This window comes from Macrobrachium nipponense, chromosome 22 (genome assembly GCF_015104395.2).
Source record: "Macrobrachium nipponense isolate FS-2020 chromosome 22, ASM1510439v2, whole genome shotgun sequence".
Lineage (NCBI taxonomy): Eukaryota > Metazoa > Arthropoda > Malacostraca > Decapoda > Palaemonidae > Macrobrachium > Macrobrachium nipponense.
Window position 1 is genome coordinate 17,914,021 of NC_087213.1, and position 22,500 is coordinate 17,936,520.

The 22,500-nt window shown below is 37.6% G+C and overlaps 1 protein-coding gene across 1 annotated transcript in view; it reads right to left on the reverse strand.

The window, feature by feature from the left end:
- Window positions 1-832: 832 nt before the first annotated feature.
- Window positions 833-22,500, reverse strand: part of LOC135198870 (inactive histone-lysine N-methyltransferase 2E-like) — a 143,806-nt gene continuing 122,138 nt past the window's right edge. The window contains exon 2 of the mRNA XM_064226842.1: window positions 833-3,093. Coding sequence (XP_064082912.1) covers window positions 833-2,773 — 1,941 coding nt within the window. The 5' untranslated portion in view covers window positions 2,774-3,093. The remainder of the gene's footprint in view (window positions 3,094-22,500) is intronic.

Consider the following 22,500-nt stretch of genomic DNA (forward strand, 5'->3'; position numbering starts at 1 on the left):
GGGGGGGGGGTTATCAACCAAAGAGAAAAACTAATTTACAATTCTATTCACTAACTGTATAGTAAGGCTCGCGCGCGCGCGCGAGAGAGAGAGAGAGAGAGAGAGAGAGAGAGAGAGAGAGAGAGAGAGAGAGAGAGAGAGAGAGGCGGGTACTGAGCAAAGAGGAAATCTAATACACGATTTTTTTCGCTAACTGAATGACACGAGAAATGCTAAAGTGGTAAAAAGAGATTTCTAATTCAAACAGTAAAAAACAGCATCTAAAGATAACAACCTGAAGTGTGGAAGGCTCCATCTATATGTAGGTTAGGTACGTTATGTTAAGTTAGGTTAGCACTAATTAGCACATAATCCAAAACTATGAAAAAATTGACAGAGAAATGTGACACTATGTCAATGAGATTAGTAAACCGAACACAATTACAAATGTCCTTAAAAAGTATATAGGAAGTTGGTTCCAAACACCTGACATTTTACACAAAATTTCCAATTACCTCTGAAATGAAATAAGGGCATTAATACCAGATGTGAGTTGCAGTTGAAGAAAAGAAGTGGAAAGGAGAGGAAACTCAACTCGCAGGTAATCCACTCGGTGCAGACTTGTGACAGCTGACCAGATAACCTTTCCAGTTTGAATGACTTCAATGGATTTTTTGGTAAAGTGTAATTTAAATATATTAAAGGCTTAGCAAATAAAGTTCCTCATTAATTACTATCGTCTGAAGTAGAACACATCTACAGACATGTCGGGCACTTACCTGGATTTTGCGATAATGAGCTGAGAGGAGAGAGAGAGAGAGAGAGAGAGAGAGAGAGAATAACGCAATTGCTTTTACCCTTCTGTAACATGACGTCCAGTGGTCTTAAAGATGCCTTTTCTATACAACGCCCAAGAATCACTTACCACAGCTGGGACGCGTAACCACTTACCTTTATTTCTTCCGTATCCGTGAAGGGCACAGAATGGTGTTCGTGAACTAGCACCTGAAGCACCCCAGTCTACAGGAGGGGGAGGAAGGCCATCGCCACCAGAAGCCGTTGCTGCTACTCCTCCTCCCCCATGGTCCCAATTCCCTCTTCCGCTGTCGCAGAGCCTGTGGCCATCAACACCACCGCAGGCCTCCAGCAGATCAAGCTTCCCAGCTCGATGCCTGCTAGGACTGCGCGAATGAGACCCCCTTACGGGAGATCGATGGTGGCTCCTGGAGGACGAGGTACTATGGGACCTTGGAAGAGTGCCATGTCCTTGGCGAGGGGAGGAGGAGGAGGTGCCGTGACTATCAACCTGGGCGTCGTAATAGAGATCGTAGTGTGAGAATGGTCGTCGATCCCTGCCAGGGACAGTCGTCGGGTCGTAACGTGGGTACTCAGCACCCAAAAAGGTCGTGGTGGTTGAACTCGTGGGTATGGACCACACACCATCACTGTACTGTGGCTGCCGATACTCTGCTAGCTCCCTGTCACTCTTCTGCAAGCTGTACCCAACAGCTTCTCGTCCCATCCACTGATCATTGTTTGATGAAGGATGATACTGAGTATGAGCAGTGTTAGGGGCCAGGATGTGAGCACTTGGTGGGGGAGGAGTGGGAAGGTAATGAATAGCACCCTCTGAGAATGGCAGTGGCGGAGGCAGACTGTGGTCACTGTAAGAACTACGTGAGCCACTGTGGGAACTGCGACTCGAGTCTGATCCTCCATAGGCTCCTTCTAAGGAATCCATCGGGAGAAGGCGGGGATCTAAGGTAACTTGGGGAACATCTCGAGGATGATGGGGAAGGGGATGAACCACTGGCAGGGTTTGTTGCTGGTGAGCCTCTAGGGAAGGGTGAACTATGGTGGGTGGGTGGCCTGGGTGAGCGGTATGCTGTTGGGTGGAAGCAGGTAGTAGGGGGTCTGCTCTGCTATCCTGAACAGATTTACTATTTTGGTTATTCTGAGTGAGATGAGGCAGATGTGGAGTGGAACCAGCCAGAGGAGGACAAGCGTAAGGGTGAGTATGACCTGGAGTGTAGCAAAATCTGTACCCACTTCCAGTTGAGCTTTGTCGGGGCAACGTGGACGTCCTTGCATTAGCACTGTCACCCTGGTCGAGCTCATCCATACCTGAAAGACTCCGTCTTTTAGTGGACCCGAAGGACTTTCGTCTCTCCCTTGCGGAGTCCGTTCTGTTAGGCTCCTGGCCATACATGGTACAAACACGGCTGGCCAAAGATCTGGCTTCACTGTCACAGGGTTCCTGAGCAACATTCACGGGTGGATCGTGAGGCCGACGGGGGGACACGGCGGGACTGCGAACCGGGGGCGGTGGCGGAGTTGGCAGAGAAGGGGACACTCGACCTCCGTAAATGAACTGAATCTCATTATTTTCTCCATTGCAGTCATCAGAGCCGCCCACAGCCTCGAGTTCCTCCCCAGCGGTCCTTTCATCGGTGCCATTATTATCTCTCTTTTCATCTCTAGTTATTTCATGATCGCCGTCACTACCGTTCACTCCATCGGTGTCACTATCCTCCCCACCCCTAGGAGGAGGCCTGTGAGCCACAAGGTCGAGAGTGATTCGGGTCCTTTCCTGCTCAGGGGGCGACGTTTGAGAAGCGGTGTCCTGAGCGCAGGACTCTTTGGTCGAGTCCCTCGAATTGACGATGGACGGGAGGGAAGGAGAAGGCCTTGCCCGGCACTGGGAGCATGTCCTCAAGTGAGCTCTGCAGTGAGCACAATGACGGAGGTGTTTACGCACCTTAAGAAGCCAAACCATCCCAAACAGCGCCATCATGGCGCGGTGGTGATGAGATGGCAGGAGGAAGCCAGCACATCACACATCAACCGTTGGCTTCCCTCATATTCACTTTTAATAAGCGGAAAATGCACACGAAACACAGATCACTACCTCGCTAATCTATCGGACAGACAACGGCTTCTTATTCAGACATTACATTTTTAGACACAGAACACCAAACACACACTAAACGACATTTTAATGATCATGAACTCGTGCCATGGAATGGCACCATAACTTTTCACAGGCGCCTAAGCACTGTCTTTACATTTCATCCACTCAGTATAGCTAAAACTACAGCTATTGTTAAAATATTCCTGTAAATGTAAAACAATATTAATATACGTTGGTGGTTGCAATATGCACAAAAAAGGTTTGTTCGTAATACACGTTTCCTTCTTTATACTATCACTCTCTAATATACTTACATTTTAAACATAAGATGCAATGTGTATGTATGTATGCATGTATGTTGCGTATGCACACGCACACACTCATATATATAATGTCAGTGTGAGAACATGAAATCAAAAGACGAAAAGTAGTCATGACTCAATTCAATTTGCAAATGAAAGCATAACACAAAGAATAAATAAGAAACATTTTGCTTGCAAACCTGAAATAAATTCCCTTAAAACATTACGCAGAAACTGAAGGTTAAGACTCCTAAAAAAACGCATACTTTAATACCAATATAATGTTAAAAGAAGCCTTCGCGCAGTTTTCGCACAAAGGAATTATTCTTGAATGAATAAACGCCGTCTTGCATAATTATTCCTTAGAATTTTGGGAAATGCTGAATAGGTGAGGGTCAAGTCACCGTGAGTATTATACAATATTGCCAGAGGTCTGAGGTTGTTCACAACCTTATAGACATATATTCATAGGTAATTTTTTAATATAAAATTATTGTTTCATATTCATTGTAATTATACATCCTTATACTGCACAAAATAAATAAAGATCAATATTCAGAGACTGGTAATTTTCAAGAACTAATTTTAATGGCAAAATTAAAGGTCCATTACCAAACAGATATTATCGAATAATAATTTGAAGATCATATCTAAGCCCATATTCAAGCATCAACAAAAACAAGATTTACAATACATATAGAAGAATTTTTTTCAACACAAAATAAAACCTGAATAACCTCAAGAAAATAGACTGTAATAAGGCACTTCTAATGAGATTACAAACTACGACGCACACCTAACAGCAAGTAAAAAAATGCGCCGAAGTTTCTTCGTCGCAATCGAGTTTTCTGTACATCGTATAATAAAAGCTACCGAAAATAGATCTATCGTTCTCTGGTCTCGGTAAAATGCTGTATGAGCCGAGGACCATTAAACTTTATCTACGACACCGTGGTGAACTGGCCTATATCGTTGCCAGGCGCACGATTATGGCTAACTTCAACCTTAAATAAAATGAAAACTACAGAAGCTAGATTTCTGCAATTTGGTATGTTTGATGGTTGGAGGGTAGATGATCAACATCCCAATTTGCAGCCCTCCAGCTTAATTAGGTTTTAAGAATTGAGGGCGGACGGAAAAAACAAGTGCGGATGGACAGACAGAGCCGGCACAATAGTTTTCTTTGCAGAAAACTGAAAGGTATCATTAGCATCAGCACAAGACCCAATCAGCCAAACGTTATCTCATTTCGGGGGGAATATAAGTTTAATGCGAGACCATCAACATTATCACAGTGTTTGTAACCCTTTTATTCCAATGAATAAAAATGAAGCAAACTGCGCGTGGAGCGAGAATGTCTATGAATAATATTTTACAAAAGATTAACCCGTTCCCGGAGATGAGGGAAAAAAATGAAATGAAACCTTGAAATGGCTAGATAAGCTCAAGGCAATAACTTTGCTGACAGCGACTGAAAGAAAAAAGAAAAAGGAAAAGAAATATATATATATATATATATATATATATATATATATATATATATATATATTCTTCTGTTAAAGAGAATACTCTCAACTATAAAAGGCCCATTAAAACACTGGTGTAAAACTAAGACATTTCGGTGGACTGACTTCCACTGTTATCAAATAATGAAAATATATCATTAGCTTGAAATCAGAGTTTATTGGGTGGGTCTTTTTATATTTGAGATATATATGTATATATATATATATATATATATATATATATATATATATATATATATATTTATGTGTATATATATATATATATATATATATATATATATATATGTATGTGTGTTATATAAATATAAGTACACCCATATATTAGTTTATTCATCAGTAACATCATATTAACCAAAAATAAAAGTAAATAAAATGAACACCTAAATGAAACGTACTCACAAAATTCAACGCAAAACCTCATGGCGGCGAAATGACGGGAATCATGGATATCAGAAAAGCGGCTGGACAGAGACGGATGAATTGACAGGATGTGGACAGAGACGGATGAATTGACTGCATGATGGACAGACAATCCGTTCACCTGACAGACAGACAGCGAGAGACGCAAATGCAAGCAGCCACAAACACCGGCAACAGCCACTTCTTATTGCGGAGGCAAAATGATCTCGCTTGCTTGCTCGAAACAAAGTCAAATCGTCATCGTAAAATTCGTACCACGATGCTTTAAAACATCATCATGGACGAATCTCGTTCCCGAATCTGATTACCTCATCACAAGAGTTACTCTCTTCTACTAACTGAACAAAGTGAGAAGTTAGTCGGAGATGTCCCTTGAACCGCTTAATGGCTTCATCCGGAAGTGCTCCTGGGAAACTAAGGGAAAAGGACGTCAGTCTCAGACGTTTCTTCACCCACAGAGGAACTCGATCCGGAAGTACTCCTGGGAAACTACGGGAGAAGAACGTCAGTCTCAGACATTTCTTCAACCATAGAGGGACTTGATCCGGAAGTACTCCTGGGAAACTACGAGAAAAGAACGATATCCAGAGACGTTCCTTCACTCATAGAGGGACTCGATCCGTAAGTTCTCATGGGAAACTACGGACGAAGGACGAAAGCCTGAGACGTTCAATAACCCACAAAGAGACTCGATCCGGAGGTCCTCATGGGAAACTACGGGAGAAGGACGTCAGTCTGAGACGTTTCTTCACCCACAGAGAGACTCGATCCAGAAGTGCCCCTTCGCAACTACGGGAGAAGAACGATCCTTTACCCGGGCTAGCTCGAAGAAACTGTTAGTGTACCTCTTGGAGTTTATTAACCATATCCAAACAAGCTATTTCGGTTGGCCTCTTAGCTGAGGCGCCTTTAATTCGGGTGGTTTACGACGGAATGAGAATTTGCGGCCCGACGCCGGTAATAAACCAGATGGGTTTATGCGGTGGTAAAACCTACATTGAAACATCAGAGGGGCCGAATTCACATTGAACTCCTTCTCCGACCTGGAAAACGCAACTCTCTGGAAGCTTTTCTGTTACTGATCAAAATAATAATTAATAATAATAATAATAATAATAATAATAATAATAATAATAATAATAATAATAATAGTCAGCTACACGCTGATGAAAAGAAGATTGCAAGACGAATAAAGAGGACTCTCTTTAAATTGAATGTCAAGGAAATAGCTTTTTTTTCAATAATAATAATAATAATAGTAATAATAATAATAATAATAATTAATAATAATAATAATAATAATAATAATATTAACAATGAAACTTTATGGAAACGATGGTATAGATAAACAGTAATAAAAGGAAATTCTACGTGGTATAATAATAAATAAAATAATAATAATTCCATTCTCGTGTGGTAGCAGTTTTGAAGCATCAGTATGATATAGAATAATGCATGTAAAAGGGAGAGACAAAGATAATAAGAGACGTATTAATAAAAAAAAGGTTTATTACAAATTACGAATATAGAACGACAATACTAGGATTCTTGCTGTTATAGTTTTTCTACTACTACTACTACTGCTGCTACTACTCATCTTCCTTCTTTTATGGCTGTTGATATCATTACCGTCGTTGAACTGTATATAATTTCCCATATCCTAGACGGCGCGAGACTTCCTCAGAACGATCGCGTGCTCAATCGCTTTAATCGCCAGGAAAGGGGGTTTACAATATCCCCTGTAAACCGACAGACCCATCGTTCGAGACAAATATAATAAGAATATAAAAGATAGATCGCCTATCGAGTCTCGAACATTAACAAGTATTCGAGATTCGGTCCGGATATCAATTGTCATTCTTTGAAATACCTGACGCGTACGATATCTGGAGCTGATCTTATGTATGGTATCTATACACACAAACACATACACACAAGAAACATATTGATGATTGTATAAGAGAAAAACTATGCCCTAAAACTCTCTCTCTCTCTCTTCTCTCTCTCTCTCTCTCGTCTCTCTCTCCTCTCTCTCTCCTCTCTCTCTTATCTCTCTATATACTAATATATATATATATATATATATAATATATAAATATATATTATATATGTGTGTGTGTGTGTGTGTGTGTGTGTGTATGTGTAAGGCCCAGTGGGACACATTGGTTTAAAGTTAAGGATTATAAACCAGAATGTTTCAATGGGCCTTTTATGCTTGAGACGTACCCTGTTTTAACTGCTGAACTTATTTACATATAATAATTATATATAAGATACATATATACATGTATATATATAATATATTAAATACATGTATCTATATAATATATATATATATATAAATAATATATATATAGATATATATATTATATATATAATGTTATATATATAATATGTATATACATTATATATATATATGTAATTATATATATATATATATATATATATATATATATATATATATATATATATATATTAGAGAGAGAGAGAGAGAGAGAGAGAGAGAGAATATATGTATGAATATATGTATGCATATATAAATATATTAATATTTATATATATATATATATATATATATATAGAGTGAGTGAGAGTCGAGGGACATATATAAACGAAACACGGTAACATCATACTCATCAATTATAATAACACCGCAATAAAAGTGAGAGTAGAAACCTTGTTGTTCTGGGAATGAGGGAATGCAGCATTGCTATTGGGTAAGTGAACTGGAAATTAAAAGTAGCTGCAAGTCGATGAACCGTAAATAAAAGATACAGTTATTCGGCGGAATGGGAAATGAAAAACCGCCCTCCTTCTGAGAACGGGAAATACAAGCTTTCCCAGTTTCCAAGAAGAGGAATTATAGGCTTGAATATGGGGAAAAAACAACAACAACATGGGAAACTAAAATAAATACTATTGGACTCGGCAAAATTAGAATCAAACATGAAAATTCTTACGTTGGCTCAAAAAGAGTATGCTTCTGTAATATTCAATACTCAAAAAAAAAAAAAAAAAAAAAAAAACACACACACACACACAAAATACATATGAAGCTTCCACACGAGCAGAATAATTCAGCAAATACTTGAAGAAGCATTGAACTGAATATAGAATTTAGGCCTAAGGCCAAGCCCTGGGACCCCATGAGGTCATTCAGCGTTGAAACGGACATTGACGATAAAAGGTTAGAAAGGTGTAACAGGAGGAAAAACCTCAAAGCAGTTACAATGCGAATCAATTATTAGAAGAGGATGGAAAGTAAGATGGCAGAAAGAGAATATGAAAAGAGGTACAGTAAAAGGAACGAAAAGGGTTGCAGCTAGTGGCAGAAGGCACGCTACAAAGAATTTAAGTAAAACCAACAGTACACCGCAGGAGGTGCAATGGCTGGCACTTACCTCCTACGGGTTTGGAAGAAGAAAAATGTAAGAGTGAGAGAGAGAGAAAGAGATATAAGAAGTAGGTGGATAGTGGGTGGATGGGGGTGGGGGGGTGGGAGCAGTATTTCCTTTTTAATCCAGCCCAATTACAAAGTGCAATTGAAAAATAAATTAGAATCGCTTAAACAAGAAAACCTTAGAATTTATTTGCCGATAAGAATTTTTTTTTTCGCTCGAGGTTTTTTCCGTTAATGAAATCCTTATCTTGGTGGTTTTCTTGCAATCTCCCACGAAATTACTCCGCTAATCCTACTCATTATGCAAAATCTCCCGTGGGATATAATTCAAAAGCGAACATAAAACATCATTCCCGCGCATTCTAACAAATGTATATAGTAGGGCCTCTCTCTCTCTCTCTCTCTCTCTCTCTCTCTCTCTCTCTCTCTCTCTCTCTCTCTCTCTCTCACGCAGGAGAAAAACTACTTTCGTTTAAGAAAATTACTTATATCCTTCACATTAATATTTACAGGACATTTTTTCTCACACGCCTCTTAATCTAAATGCGTCTTTATACGGAGGCCCTAACCTACACTGATATACATACTTCCGTGTGTATACACACACACACACATACACACACACACACACACATATATATATATATATATATATATATATAAATAATAAAAATAGACTATATATATATATATATATGGGTGTAATTACAAAATAATCTCTTCGTTCACTAATGATGCATGCTGGAGGGCTTCGCGGAAGATTCTCTTACCTATTTTATATCACCCGTCTCCACCAAATCCCCCTTCCCCCAAAAAAAAAACCATTCAAAACCTGTATCTACGAAACATATCCCTTTCCCCCGACGACCTCACTTCAGTCTAAAATCCCTGAATCCCCTCACTTCTATTCACGGTGTCACCCACGCCATACAAGGGCACTTCACCGATCGTTCTTTTTTTCATGACCTCTCCCCTCTCCCCTTCTCCCCCAACACAACCCCCTCCGTTCCTCCTCCCATCCTACGGCCACAGCCCGATTCCCCAGGGCCACTAATCTCCTTCGGCTTCCGCTTCAAAAGTCCCTGGTGGTCCCGAATTCCCAACCCCCCCCAACCGCCCCCCGCACCCCCCACTTCCCCACCCCCCAGACTGTCTGGTGGTACGGTTCTTTTCAGGTAATGCATTCGTCTTGTTTCTGTCTGTAATTAATTTACCGGGGTATTCATCATTTGATTTGTTGTTCGCCGCGGTTTTAATGAAGGCCCCTCCCCTCTTTTTTTTCCAAATTTTGCTGTTGGTAATTCGGTTTTCTTCTTCGGTAAGATGTTTTGTGCCATCTTCATTAGCTACGTTTTCTTGTTTGCGTCACCTTTTCTAAACTGATGTTCATTTTATCTAAATCTTTTATTTATCGTGTTAATCATTTGTACTTTTCATAAAGAGTAAACAGTTTTTTCTTAGTGCTTTACTGTTATATTCCCGTTTTACCATGTACATATATACATATTATTTAATTATGTATTATATATATATGTATATATATATATATATATATAATTATAATAATATTAAATATATAAAATATATATAATATATATACTAACTACAGTATATATATAATATATATAAATAATATATAATTACATCCTCGTAATCTGATTTCGACCTTTCTGTACCGAGTTTTACTCTCTCTCTCTCTCTCTCTCTCTCTCTCTCTCTCTCTCTCTCTCTCTCTCTCTCTCTCAGCATATATACTGTTCTTACAGAAATGATCGATGTTTTCCTCACAAATTTTTCTTTTTAAAGCTTTACTACCAGTTCCCCATTTACTGCACACTTCTGATCTCTCTCTCTCTCTCTCTCCCCAGATCCTCGTCCATATGCAACATCACCTGTTGCCTGTATTTGCTAACCATTAATGCTCTCTCACACGTCCAAAATTCAAACAAGGCCACGTCGACTGGAAACGGTTCTAAACTCCAAACATTTCAATTAAAACTGCTGAATTACATTTAATATTTCGTTATTGGCGTCACTGTAATTCAGCAGCTATTTTGTGGTGCCTATAATATAATTTTTCAATTATGATATTCTCAAATATATAGAGTGCTGGACATTCTCTCGTCTCCTCATCTCTCTCTCTCTCTCTCTCTCTCTCTCTCTCTCTCTCTCTCTCTCTCTCATATATTCATATATCCATAAATATTAGAAATAAGCAACAAACAATAACGTGTGGAACAGAAATTGAACTCTGACTCACATATGACTGGGTTCTATCGTGATGGAAGTCAGAAATTTACGCGCGCGCACACACTCACACACATACGCACACACACACACACACACACACACACACACACACTATATATATATATATATATATATATATATATATATATATATATATATATATATATATATATATTCACACACTCCCACACACACACACACACATACACACACACACACACACACACACATATATATATATATATATATATATATATATATATATATATATTGTTGACTACAACTTGAAGAATCTAGTTGAATGCGCTTGGATTCTGCCTATTTACCTAGAAGTCTACTCTTCTCATCTTCAATTTGACGATATACAAAATATTCGCACTTCCCGTTCAATTAAAAGCATGAGTACTGTCCTTCCAAATACGAATTTACCTTACAAAAAAAAAAGAAAAAAAAATTACACCGCAAAATCTGAACAGGGGTCAGAAGACCTCAGCCCAACTCCTACTGGGTAAAATCAACGACAACTCCACTTGCACCATTTTCATTACCGACCGAATTTGGAATTTTAATGAGCATCCGGTGGGATCTGTGTAACTAAGCCCTTATATCAGGGCGGATGACAGATCACATAATGAAGGATACAGAATCGTACGCAAATAATAATTGCTATTCTAATGACGATTATCGGCGAGATTGAAATTCAATTCTGGCGTGGATGCAGTCAATCGCGTGCTCGGAAATATAAACACACGACGCTCCATTATGAGTTACTTTTTTTTTCTATTCGTGAAATCTAATTATTCAACTCGCGACATATAAAGCGATTTTCTCCATGGCAGACTTCAATGATAATTCGCTTTCGCTGATAATTCAGCGGCCGATGAGGCGGAATGAAAAGCCGGAGGAGAAACGCATCGGAGATTTCCTTCTGTGGACTGACAGCGACGATACAAAGGAAACGGTTACGGCGCATTTGAACTCCCTCCGCTGGAGAATAGTCTTCCACTCTAAAATTTGCACTGCGTGAAATTATTTGTAATAAATCATCTCTCTGTTCCAAAGGTTCCGTGGATGTTAAACCTATAGGCATAAATGTACTTTAATTTTTAACGAAAACATTCAGCCCGCTCACACTCATTGTGCACTGCATGAAATTATTTTTAACTGCGTGAAATTATTGTTAATAAATTATCTCTCAGTTCCAAAGGTTCCATGATGTTTTCAGCCTTTCAATTAAACCATTAATTTTTAACGAAAGCATTCAGCCTGCTCAAACTTGCTCACAACTCCTCAATGTGCACTGAATGGAATTAATTGTTAATAAATTATCTCTCAGTTCCAAAGGTTCCAAGACGTTTTCAGCCTTTCATTTAAACCACTGTAAGTTAAACCTATAGCCATAAATGTTATTTTAATTTTTAACGAAAACATTCACCTGCTCACACACTTGCTCACAACCGTAAATCCCATCAAACGTGCTCGCTGTACCGGACTCCCAAATCTAAAAAGCCTTCATACGCCATGCCATCAAACACTATCATAAAAATGTTGAATAATACAACCCTAAACTTATGCGACATATCGTCTGAATTGTCACTGCTGCCATCGATATCTCAGCTGGTAGCTAATTTCCAACCCAATATGCATAATATTTGATTCATAATCGATAAATAAATTATCATTGTCCCCCAAGTTTCTCCTGCGCGATCGAATAATCTGTGCACTGTATAATGCTGCATGAAACTCTCAGCCATAGCCCACGGAACTCTCTCCCGCCCGTGGTGCCCTGTCTTGCTGGTTGTCAAACGCACGAGCATGGCTAACTGTAATCTAAAATAAAAATAAAAACTACTAAGGCTAGAAGGCTGCAATTTGGCATGTTTGATAACTGGAGGGCGGATGACACACACACCAATATGAAGCCCTCTAGCCTCAGTAGATTTTTTAAGATAAGAGGGCGGACAGTAAAAGGTATGAACAGACAGACAAAGCCATCTCAATATTTCCTTTTATAGAAAACTAAAATGTACCATTATAGAACAGCGTATTTATAAGAAAAAAATCCTGTCTTGGCATTGCAATATACATTTATACCATCTTTAATTTGGCATAAGTGCATGGTATAGTAAGTCTTCGCATTATCCAGATGTGTATAATATCTTATTCATAATAGATAATATGTACCAGTTCATAACAGCTTTTTTTTTTTTTTACTGAGGTCACATTATACATTTACACCATCTTTAATTTGGTATAAAATGTACGGTACAAATTTCAAATAAGATAAACGAAAAGGCGTTAGTATGCAAATTAAACTGTATCTAGGAGTATAATTACACCGGTTTCCACAAACATCTTTAAACATTATTATCTCTTTAACTTTTGCTTCTACAAAGAAAATTCCATTCGAGAAATTGGAATTTCAAACAAATATATAAATGATTAAAAAACACAAGGCAAAAGTAGGGAACAAAAAATGGTTATAAAACTATATAGAAAAATGTAGAATAAAATAAAGCAACCAATTTCCAATTTATAGCAATCAAAATTAAGAGAACAATAACCTCCAATAACCTCTAGTTGCGGAAACAGCATTAAATGAAAAACAACCCGAAAACAACAATATTGAACAATAAATAAATACTGGCAGCCAACTCAACAATATATATATCCATCAGCTACCCTGGTTTGCATCACGCTGACATTTCAACCGGATATGTATTATTCCAAGCAATTCCTCATACTTACATCACAGGTTCCAACTTCCACATTTGTAGTGACAAGCGCATCCAAAAAAGAGCAAAGAATTTGAGACGTTAAGAGAGCATTGTTTGTTTGTTTGTATGGAGTTTTTACGTTGCATAGAACCAGTGGTTATTCAGCAACGGGACCAACGGCTTTACGTGACCTCCGAACCACGTCAAGAGTGAACTTCTATCACCAGAAATACACATCTCTCACACCTCAATGGAATGCCCGATAATCGAACTCGCGGCCACCGAGGTGGTGCGCCAACACCATACCGACCATGCCACTGAGGCGCTCTCCCTTAGCTGAAGAGGAAGTCATAAGAAGTTCAGAAATGGTTTCGGCTACTACAATTTCAAATGTATCCGGTAAAAACCAGATACATATGAAATATGTATATTGAAGCCTGAAAAGCAATATAAATGTTTGTCCACTTGACTACGATGGTAAGGATGGGTCTATTATAGCTCTAATAAATATATATCTGACAACGACAGGTATAAATATATATATATAGATATATATATATATATATATATATATATATATATTATTATATAGATATATATACACAAGAAGGAATAAACTTTTTTATCTTTCTCAGGGTCAGGTCGCCAAGGTGACCTCGTCGTGATTATGGTATCGCGGGTTCGTTTCCCCCTATCGGACAACATTATGATCTCTTCAAACTTCTTTGAAGTTGGATCTCGAGGCTTTGTAGTGACAAGTGCATCCGAAAAAGAACAAAGAATCTGAGAAGTTAAGAGGCCATTGTGGCTATTACTACATCATATGTCTCTGGTGAAATGACCATATATATATATATATATATATATATATATATATATATATATATATATATATATATATATAGCTACAAATGCCCTTTAATATCTAATTCGCACTACCTCAGAAATTAATATATTTTCGTATATGTAAACTGAAGGGGAATTTTTATTATCAACTAAAAATTCCCCTTCAGTTAACATATATGCAAACATATTAATTCTGGGGTAGAGCGAATTAGATATTAAAGGACATTTGTAGCTCGATGTATGTATGAATCACGGTAATGTGATATGACTCATATATATATATATATATATATATATATATATATATATATATATATATATATATATATATATATATGATTATACGCATACATACATATACACGCAAACATTATAAATACAGAAATCTGACCGTGATGTAACATATGAAAATCCCGCAACACGACGTTCTTCATCCAAAAACAATTCATTTTCGTCCTGTTCATCTTGTCATACACGCTAATCCAGCATAATCTTCGACCAGACCTTGCATAATCCCGTGGGTGTTTAGCGTCGATCCCGCAGATGTCATTTTTCATGTGATTATAAACAATATAGCGAGCTTTGTTTGTTTCGGTTTGTTTCCTGTTGGCTAGCTTGCCTCGAAATGAATGTTGTTCTGTAACATTAATTGGCTTTTCCGATTTCTTATCTGTGAGAATGAATTTCTTGCAAACTGAGATGCGAAACTGTAATGTCGCCGGTCCTGAAGAAGTAACAAGGCATAGAAGTTAAATTTGACTTTTTATAAGAGTAATAAGGCTACCAGCAACAGCTAGTAATATAAAAGATAAATCACTGAGAACAACAATAACAACAATAATAATATTATAAAATCACCATCATCATTTTTATTATAGTAATTATTATCATTATTATTATTACTATGATTATTATTATCATCATTACCATCGTCATAATCATTATCCTTATCAATTTCACTATTATTAAATTATTCAACTTCACTCCTCTAGTGGTCAATCAGAATTTACCATATCACCCAAACATAAAGACTATTCTATTTAATAATAACGTAACATTTGTTTTTGCGAAGTTAAAATTTACTTCAAAAGGGAAAAATCGACGTCACCTCACTCAGACACAAGCTCGCAGACTTCATTCAATGAAATCCAAATTCAGAGCAAAAGTTACAAAATTACAAAAAAATTAAAAATCGAAATGTTTAAGCGGTGTTACTGGCGACCTATAGATGGGGATGGGGTGAATTCAAAGTCAAACAAATATACAACCAGCACGACATTCCGACACGTAAACCACGGACGAAAAAACGTGCTGAAACTTATTGAATACGCCTACTTCGAAGCATAAATGGAAACGTGTTCTGCAGTGGCAATAAAAAAAGGCAGCAAAACATAGTTACTCTATAGAGTAACTGTATACTTGTAATATATATACAACTACTCTATATTTGGAGTAAATATATAATTACTCTATATTTGGCGTAAATACAGTTACTCTAAACTTGCTCCACATAAAGAGTAATAACTGCAAATATACAGTTACTCTATATTTGAAGCAAATACAATTGCTAAATACTTGTTCCAAATATAGAATAACTGTATATTTGGAGCAAATATACACGATTACTCGATATTTGACGCAAATACAGTTATTCTATACTTGCTCCAAAGACAGAGTAACTGCATATTTGGAGCAAATACAATTACTTTATATTTGCTCCACAAATACAGTTACTCTATACCTGCTCCAAATATAGATTAACTGTATATTTGGAGCAAATATACAGCTACTCTATATTTGCTCCAAATAAAGAGTAACTGTATATTTGGAGCAAATATACAGCTACTCTATATTTGCTCCAAATATAAAGTAACTGTATATTTCCTCCGAATAAACAATTTTTCTATATCTGTAGCAAAAAAAAAAAAAGATTCTATACCTGTAGCAAAAAAAAAAAAATTCTACACCTGTAGCAAAGAGCAGAAGAAGAAGAAGAAGAAGAATAGCAAGTTGAGTCGATTCCATCAGGGAACCCCAAGAAAAATTTTGGCAAAGCTTCATACTAACGTCACGTCACTCTTTCATATTTCCTTGTCGCCCGGACGGTATTTTTATTTCTTAAAGAAGCAACGAACCTATCAGAGTTTAGTTCGGAAGCAAGGAATATTTTTGTTGAACAAGAAGGCATACCGATAAACTATCGAAGAAAATACACAGACACACGTGCGCCTACACTTACACTTACTCACATAGAAAAAAAATTATATATATATATATATATATATATATATATATATATATATATATATATTATTAACAATATCACTTATACAATTATTCTGTGCGTTAACGTAATTACTAACTGGGACCTCATTGAAAGTGGATGTTATCTAGCAGATCAATATCTGCTAGATACCAACACTTCCAATGAGGTCGTTACTAATATATACATATACATATACATATACATATACTATATATATGTATATAATATATTTATTTATTTATACATGGCAAACACCACCTGTAATCTATTAACAAAAGTCATCAACCAATCCGAATCCTACGAAGGCACCGTCCAATCACAGAGAAAGAGGAAGATATTAACACATGACAAAGGAGCAATGAACGTACGAAAAAAAAAGTGAATAAGAGGGGAAAACGGAAAACAAAACATCCTCCGGACTTCCTTGGGAATTTCGAGACAGATCCCGGGCGCCATTTTTTTTTTTTTTTTTTTTTTTCCCCCCTTTCCCCACCCCCTTATCCCCTACCCCGCTTCTGCTTCCCTCCGGCAATTTGGGGCGACCGTCCAATCACGGGGGGAGATCCCCTTTCACGTCCTCCAACTACTCTCTCTCTCTCTCTCTCTCTCTCTCTCTCTCTCTCTCATCCATCCATCCGCATTATCACTCCCATCTACCCACTATACCTTCAGCCATTCAATCAAGTATATCTAGATCTGGACACGAACCATCAATCAGACGAACTTCCATTAAAGACTTTCTTTCCCCCCTTTATTCTTTTTTACTTTCTTTCTTTCTTTCTTTCTTTGTGATCAATTACTTGATCTCTCTCTCTCTCTCTCTCTCTCTCTCTCTCTCTCTCTCTCTCTGTGTGGGAAGAGAAAAGATCGAGGTAAGGAACTTTCTTTGAAAAACAGTCATCTGCTTTTAAAGCAGTCGTCTGCTATTAAAGCAGCCGTCTGCTTTTAAAGCAGCCATCTGCTTTTCAAGCAGTCATCTGCTTTCGAAGCAGTTGTCTGCTATTAAAGCAGTCGTCTGCTATTAAAGCAGTCGTCTGCTTTTAAAGCAGTCGTCTGCTATTAAAGCAGTCGTCTGCTTATCAAGCAGTCATCTGCTTTTAAAACAGTCATCTGCTTTTAAAGCAGACTGTTGTGGGTTGCCGCCCTTGTCATCATAAAGATACAAGGTAATCCGCATCCAACCAGAGTGAGATAATTTACCAGATTCTCTCTCTCTCTGTCTCTCTCTCTCTCTCTCCGGCAATTTCAGAGGAGGACGAAGTCATAAAGCAAACTATTCCTAAAGAACGATGGACGATAAAGATTAGGAACTAAAGCGATAAGATAAAAGAGGTGAACCAAAAAAAGAGAGAAAATATACCTCGCGTACTTAAAAGACATATGACGCGAATTAAATTCATCGAATTTAATTCCCTCGATGAGTCTGAAATATGCTGAGGCAACCGAAAAATCAAGAAAAAAAAAATTCGAAGAAAATGTTAAGGGGGCTCTGAAAAATCACAAGCAGAAAACAAGGCGTTATTTCAGACACTCGCCAAAAAGATGAATTACTTTTCATTTTTTTTTTTTTTTTTTTTTTTGGCCACGAACTCATCCACGCTAAATAAAATTCCCATGAATTAAAATTCCAGGATTTTCCAGAGTGTCTGAACAGAGAGGCTAGACGAACGAACAACAACTCCCGTAAAAAAAAAAAAAAAAAAACGGAGGTGTGAAAGAACAGAAACCAGCGGCGTAGCAAAAAAATCAGCAACGAAACATTGCCAGGGCAATAAAAATTCGTCGCTGTAAAAAAAAAGAAAAAAAAGAAGGAACACATGAAACAGGAGTGAAAAATCAACTTGTGTGCAGCCCGCTGGGATAACAATACAGAAGGCACCAGAAAAATAATACGCCTATAATATATATATAATATATATATATATATATATATATATATATATATATATATATATATATATATATATATATATATATATAAAGGAGGCGGAAAGATATATGCGAGACGTGTCGCATATCTCCGAAGCTTGCGAATGAAAAAAAGATGTAAAATGCCGGTAACATTTGTCGGATTTGTCAACTATAATATAATAAATATGTGTTAATGTCTGCAGTCGATACCACTAAGACTAACCGTGACTGACGGTAGCTCATGCTCAGTACACACAATTGGTTACAATGTCATCGCCTGTGGGTATTTACTGTTAACTTTAAAAAAAAACTATAAACAATTGGTTACAATGACATCTCCAGTGGATATTTACCGTCAGTTTAAAAAAAAACTATAAAAATACAAATATAAATTTGCAGCATGACTAAATTATTGCTATTGTAACAGTTGGCAAAGGCGATAGCGTTTCTCTCAAAGAACGCTAATGAGATGGGGAATCTAAGCCCGTTCCCATCTGGGAAAAAGGAAAAAAGTATTGTGGTGCTTAAGGATGAAGAGTACGATACGCCTGATTCCAATTGGGAATGTTTTAAGGGTCAGAGAATTCCCAAGAATCGCCGAGACGTTGAATTCAGTTGATAAACGAAGGAATGCAATAGACGTGAAAAATAAATTGACTGAAGAGCATTATATATAGCAAAGCATAATAGTTGTACGCTTGCGTCCAATCTCATCATTTTATTTCAGAAGTCACAGAGGACCAACCAAGACTGTGGGAAACAGTAACCAAGAAAATAAGCAATTCGAAGTTTTGTCAAGCATGCTTCAATGCAACCATCTTGTTTTAAAAAGTAACCAGGAAAATAAGCAATTCCAAATATTATTCTAAAAAATAACCAAGAAAATAAGCAATTCCAAATATTGTTGTAAAATTTAACCAAGAAAATAAGCAATTACAAATATTGTTCTAAAAAATAACCAAGAAAATAAGTCATTCCAAATATTGTTCTAAAAATAAGAGAACTACTAATGCCTGGCAAACAATTGTTATTATTATTAGCCTTCCATAATATCACGGGTATACGGACCATTATGGGTACCTCTGCCTTTCAACTACCAATCCCCAGTGATCTTGCCTGGGTATGAGCATCCAATGCCACGGAGTGATGACCGCATGAGCAGTAAAGCTCGACAATTCTATTAGTTCATTCATTCGTAAATGCGGCTTTTATATATATATTATATATATATACATATATATATATATATTATATATTATATATATATATATATATATATATATATATAAACTTCCTAACTGTTGTTGTCACCGGGAGGATATCCGCATGTCTATTTCGAATAAATAAAGATACAAAAATTGTTTTTTTTTTTTTTATTCGCTTGTCAGAAAAGAAAGTCCAACTCGTACAAGATAAACGAATTGCAGAGTAAACTAAATAAATACCACTGCACGTCGCAGACCAGGATGTGCTTCACTTCGCTTGAAAGAGAATGCTAAGTATATTGCCATATATCAAATTGGCCGTCACATGACATGCGTCTATCCATACATCCGACAGACGAACGAGTACATAATGCACGGGTGTGGGTATAAGACTGCGTGAAATGTGGGAATACATATTACATACATGATTTATACGCAGAATATATAATATATATGTATATGTTTGTATAAAATATAAATACATATATATCTATTATATATTATATAATATATATTATATATATACGGTGTATATATATATATATATATATATATATATATATATATTAAATAATTCATGAATAAATCCAGTAAGAGAAGGGCGAAAAGGGACCAATTTTTATGTGCGGAAATGAGAGAGAGAGAGAGAGAGAGAGAGAGAGAGAGAGAGAGAGAGAGAGAGAGCACTCACCTACACATAGCACAAACGCGCACAGCGTATGAGCGCGCATAAGCAAAAGCCGAAACAGAATCCTTATAAACATGATAATGACGCATCCAGCAAGGGAATATTTACACCATTAACTGCCATCGGCTAATGGGGAAGACACGATTTATGTTACTGCCATAAAAATGCAATTTCCTGGAGACTAGGCCAAGTTTATGTGGTTAATTTTCCCGAAAAGATGGGTCCATATATCTGAAAGGAGAGGCCATGGAACCTACTCCTTCACATATTACTGAAGTTATGACTTTTAAATTTCTTCCATGAATATTTCACTCGGCAGAGAGAGAGAAAGAGACTTCTAAAGACGTAAACGTAAGGGAAGGAATCTTTGAAGACAGGGAGTGTATGCGCTTGCGAGCGCGTGGGGGGAAGGGGGGTAGGGGGCAGTGGCATGAGAGAAGTGAAGGGGCTTTGTGTGCTTGGCAGAGGGGAGGGTGGGTAAGGGAAGGAAACGTTTGGGAGAGGTGGAAATGGTAGGATTTCCCAGAATAATGAAGGCACACACCTGAAGGATTACCTACTACGACTCATGAAATATAACCCGGAGGAAAAAAAAAAATCTCCAGCCACCACAAAGATCCAGAAAATTATACGGTGAGTCAAACTTTTTATCAAACAGTTCATAGTCTGTGTTTTTAGCTTATGACTGGCTGAAATATCTGAATAGTAATCTCAGCAAAGTGGTGAGGAGTAGAGAATAATATCAATGACATCAACTGCTTTTATGATATTCGTAAGTTAACCCAGAAACGTGACTATAACTGCATTCCTGAATTTTAACAGCATAGAACGTCAACGCAGGTACACCCATATGACCTTAGGAAAAATATAGTTACGCCAGCATGAATTTAAAAAAAATACTCTATTAATTTAGTGACGTCATAATTGGTATCCGAATATACCTGAGAAGACGTATTTTTTATAAATGATGTTCTAGTTAAATTCTCTAAATTTAACAAGAGTGAAAGAGCGAGCACAGCTACTCTAACAACGTCGAAGAGGGTAAGTACCTAGCCATAACTTACATGGAAGAACGAGAGGATTTAATGAATGAAACGAACAGCCTGACTGATGGGCGCCTCTCTCATTGTGGATTAATCAAATTATTGTCCGCGACCTGAATTTACGACGGCCGTGACTCCGAAAGGTGCCAGGTCACACTATTTCCAACCCCACCCTTAAAACCTCCCCCCCCCCCCCCCCACCTCCCCCCCCCCCCCCCCCCCCCCCCGACCCCAAACGTCGTGGCGAGAGATGTAAATTATTCTTTCCACCGCGCGAGATTATAAGGGAATCGCCATACACGTCGTTCTCGGATTTATGATGCCGTTCCGTAATTTATTTCTAAATTTACCCGGCCATTTTCCTCCTCGTTCCCAAATTCGTGGGAGTCCGTGACGCCTGATTTCGGTAGCGCCCCCCCCCCCCCCCCCCCCCCCCCCCCCCACACCCCCCAAAAACAAAGTGACGGTAGAGGTGAACTAAAGACTCATACGACATCACCATTGGTCAGTGACGTCAGTTTTCAGATGATTACATGGGAATCAGACTCAATTCCAAGCAATAATTCCAGAGGGACATACATAGGAGGGGGTGTGGGAATCATATTCCTGGTGACTATCTTCCACTCGGCCAAAAAAAAAAAAATAAAGAATAAAAATAAACTAAAAAAGAGTCTTTGTGGTTGCATTAAATGAGAGAGAGAGAGAGAGAGAGAGAGAGAGAGAGAGAGAGAGAGAGAGAGAATTTACAATGATAATCTTAAAATTCAATCTATAAATGAAAGTTCTTGATATTCTCTTACCGAGAACTGAGAGAGAGAGAGAGAGAGAGAGAGAGAGAGAGAGAGAGAGAGAGAGAGAGGAGCTCGCGTTTGTGGAAAGGCCATAAAATTCTAGCTCATCAAAATATGACTGGCTATATACATGTCACCGACTCACACTAAATGTCGTAGGACGAGCTCACACGACCTATAAGCAAACCGACTTTCCATATTAAACTTTATACGTCTATTCCCGTGATGCTGAACGTAATTTTCGT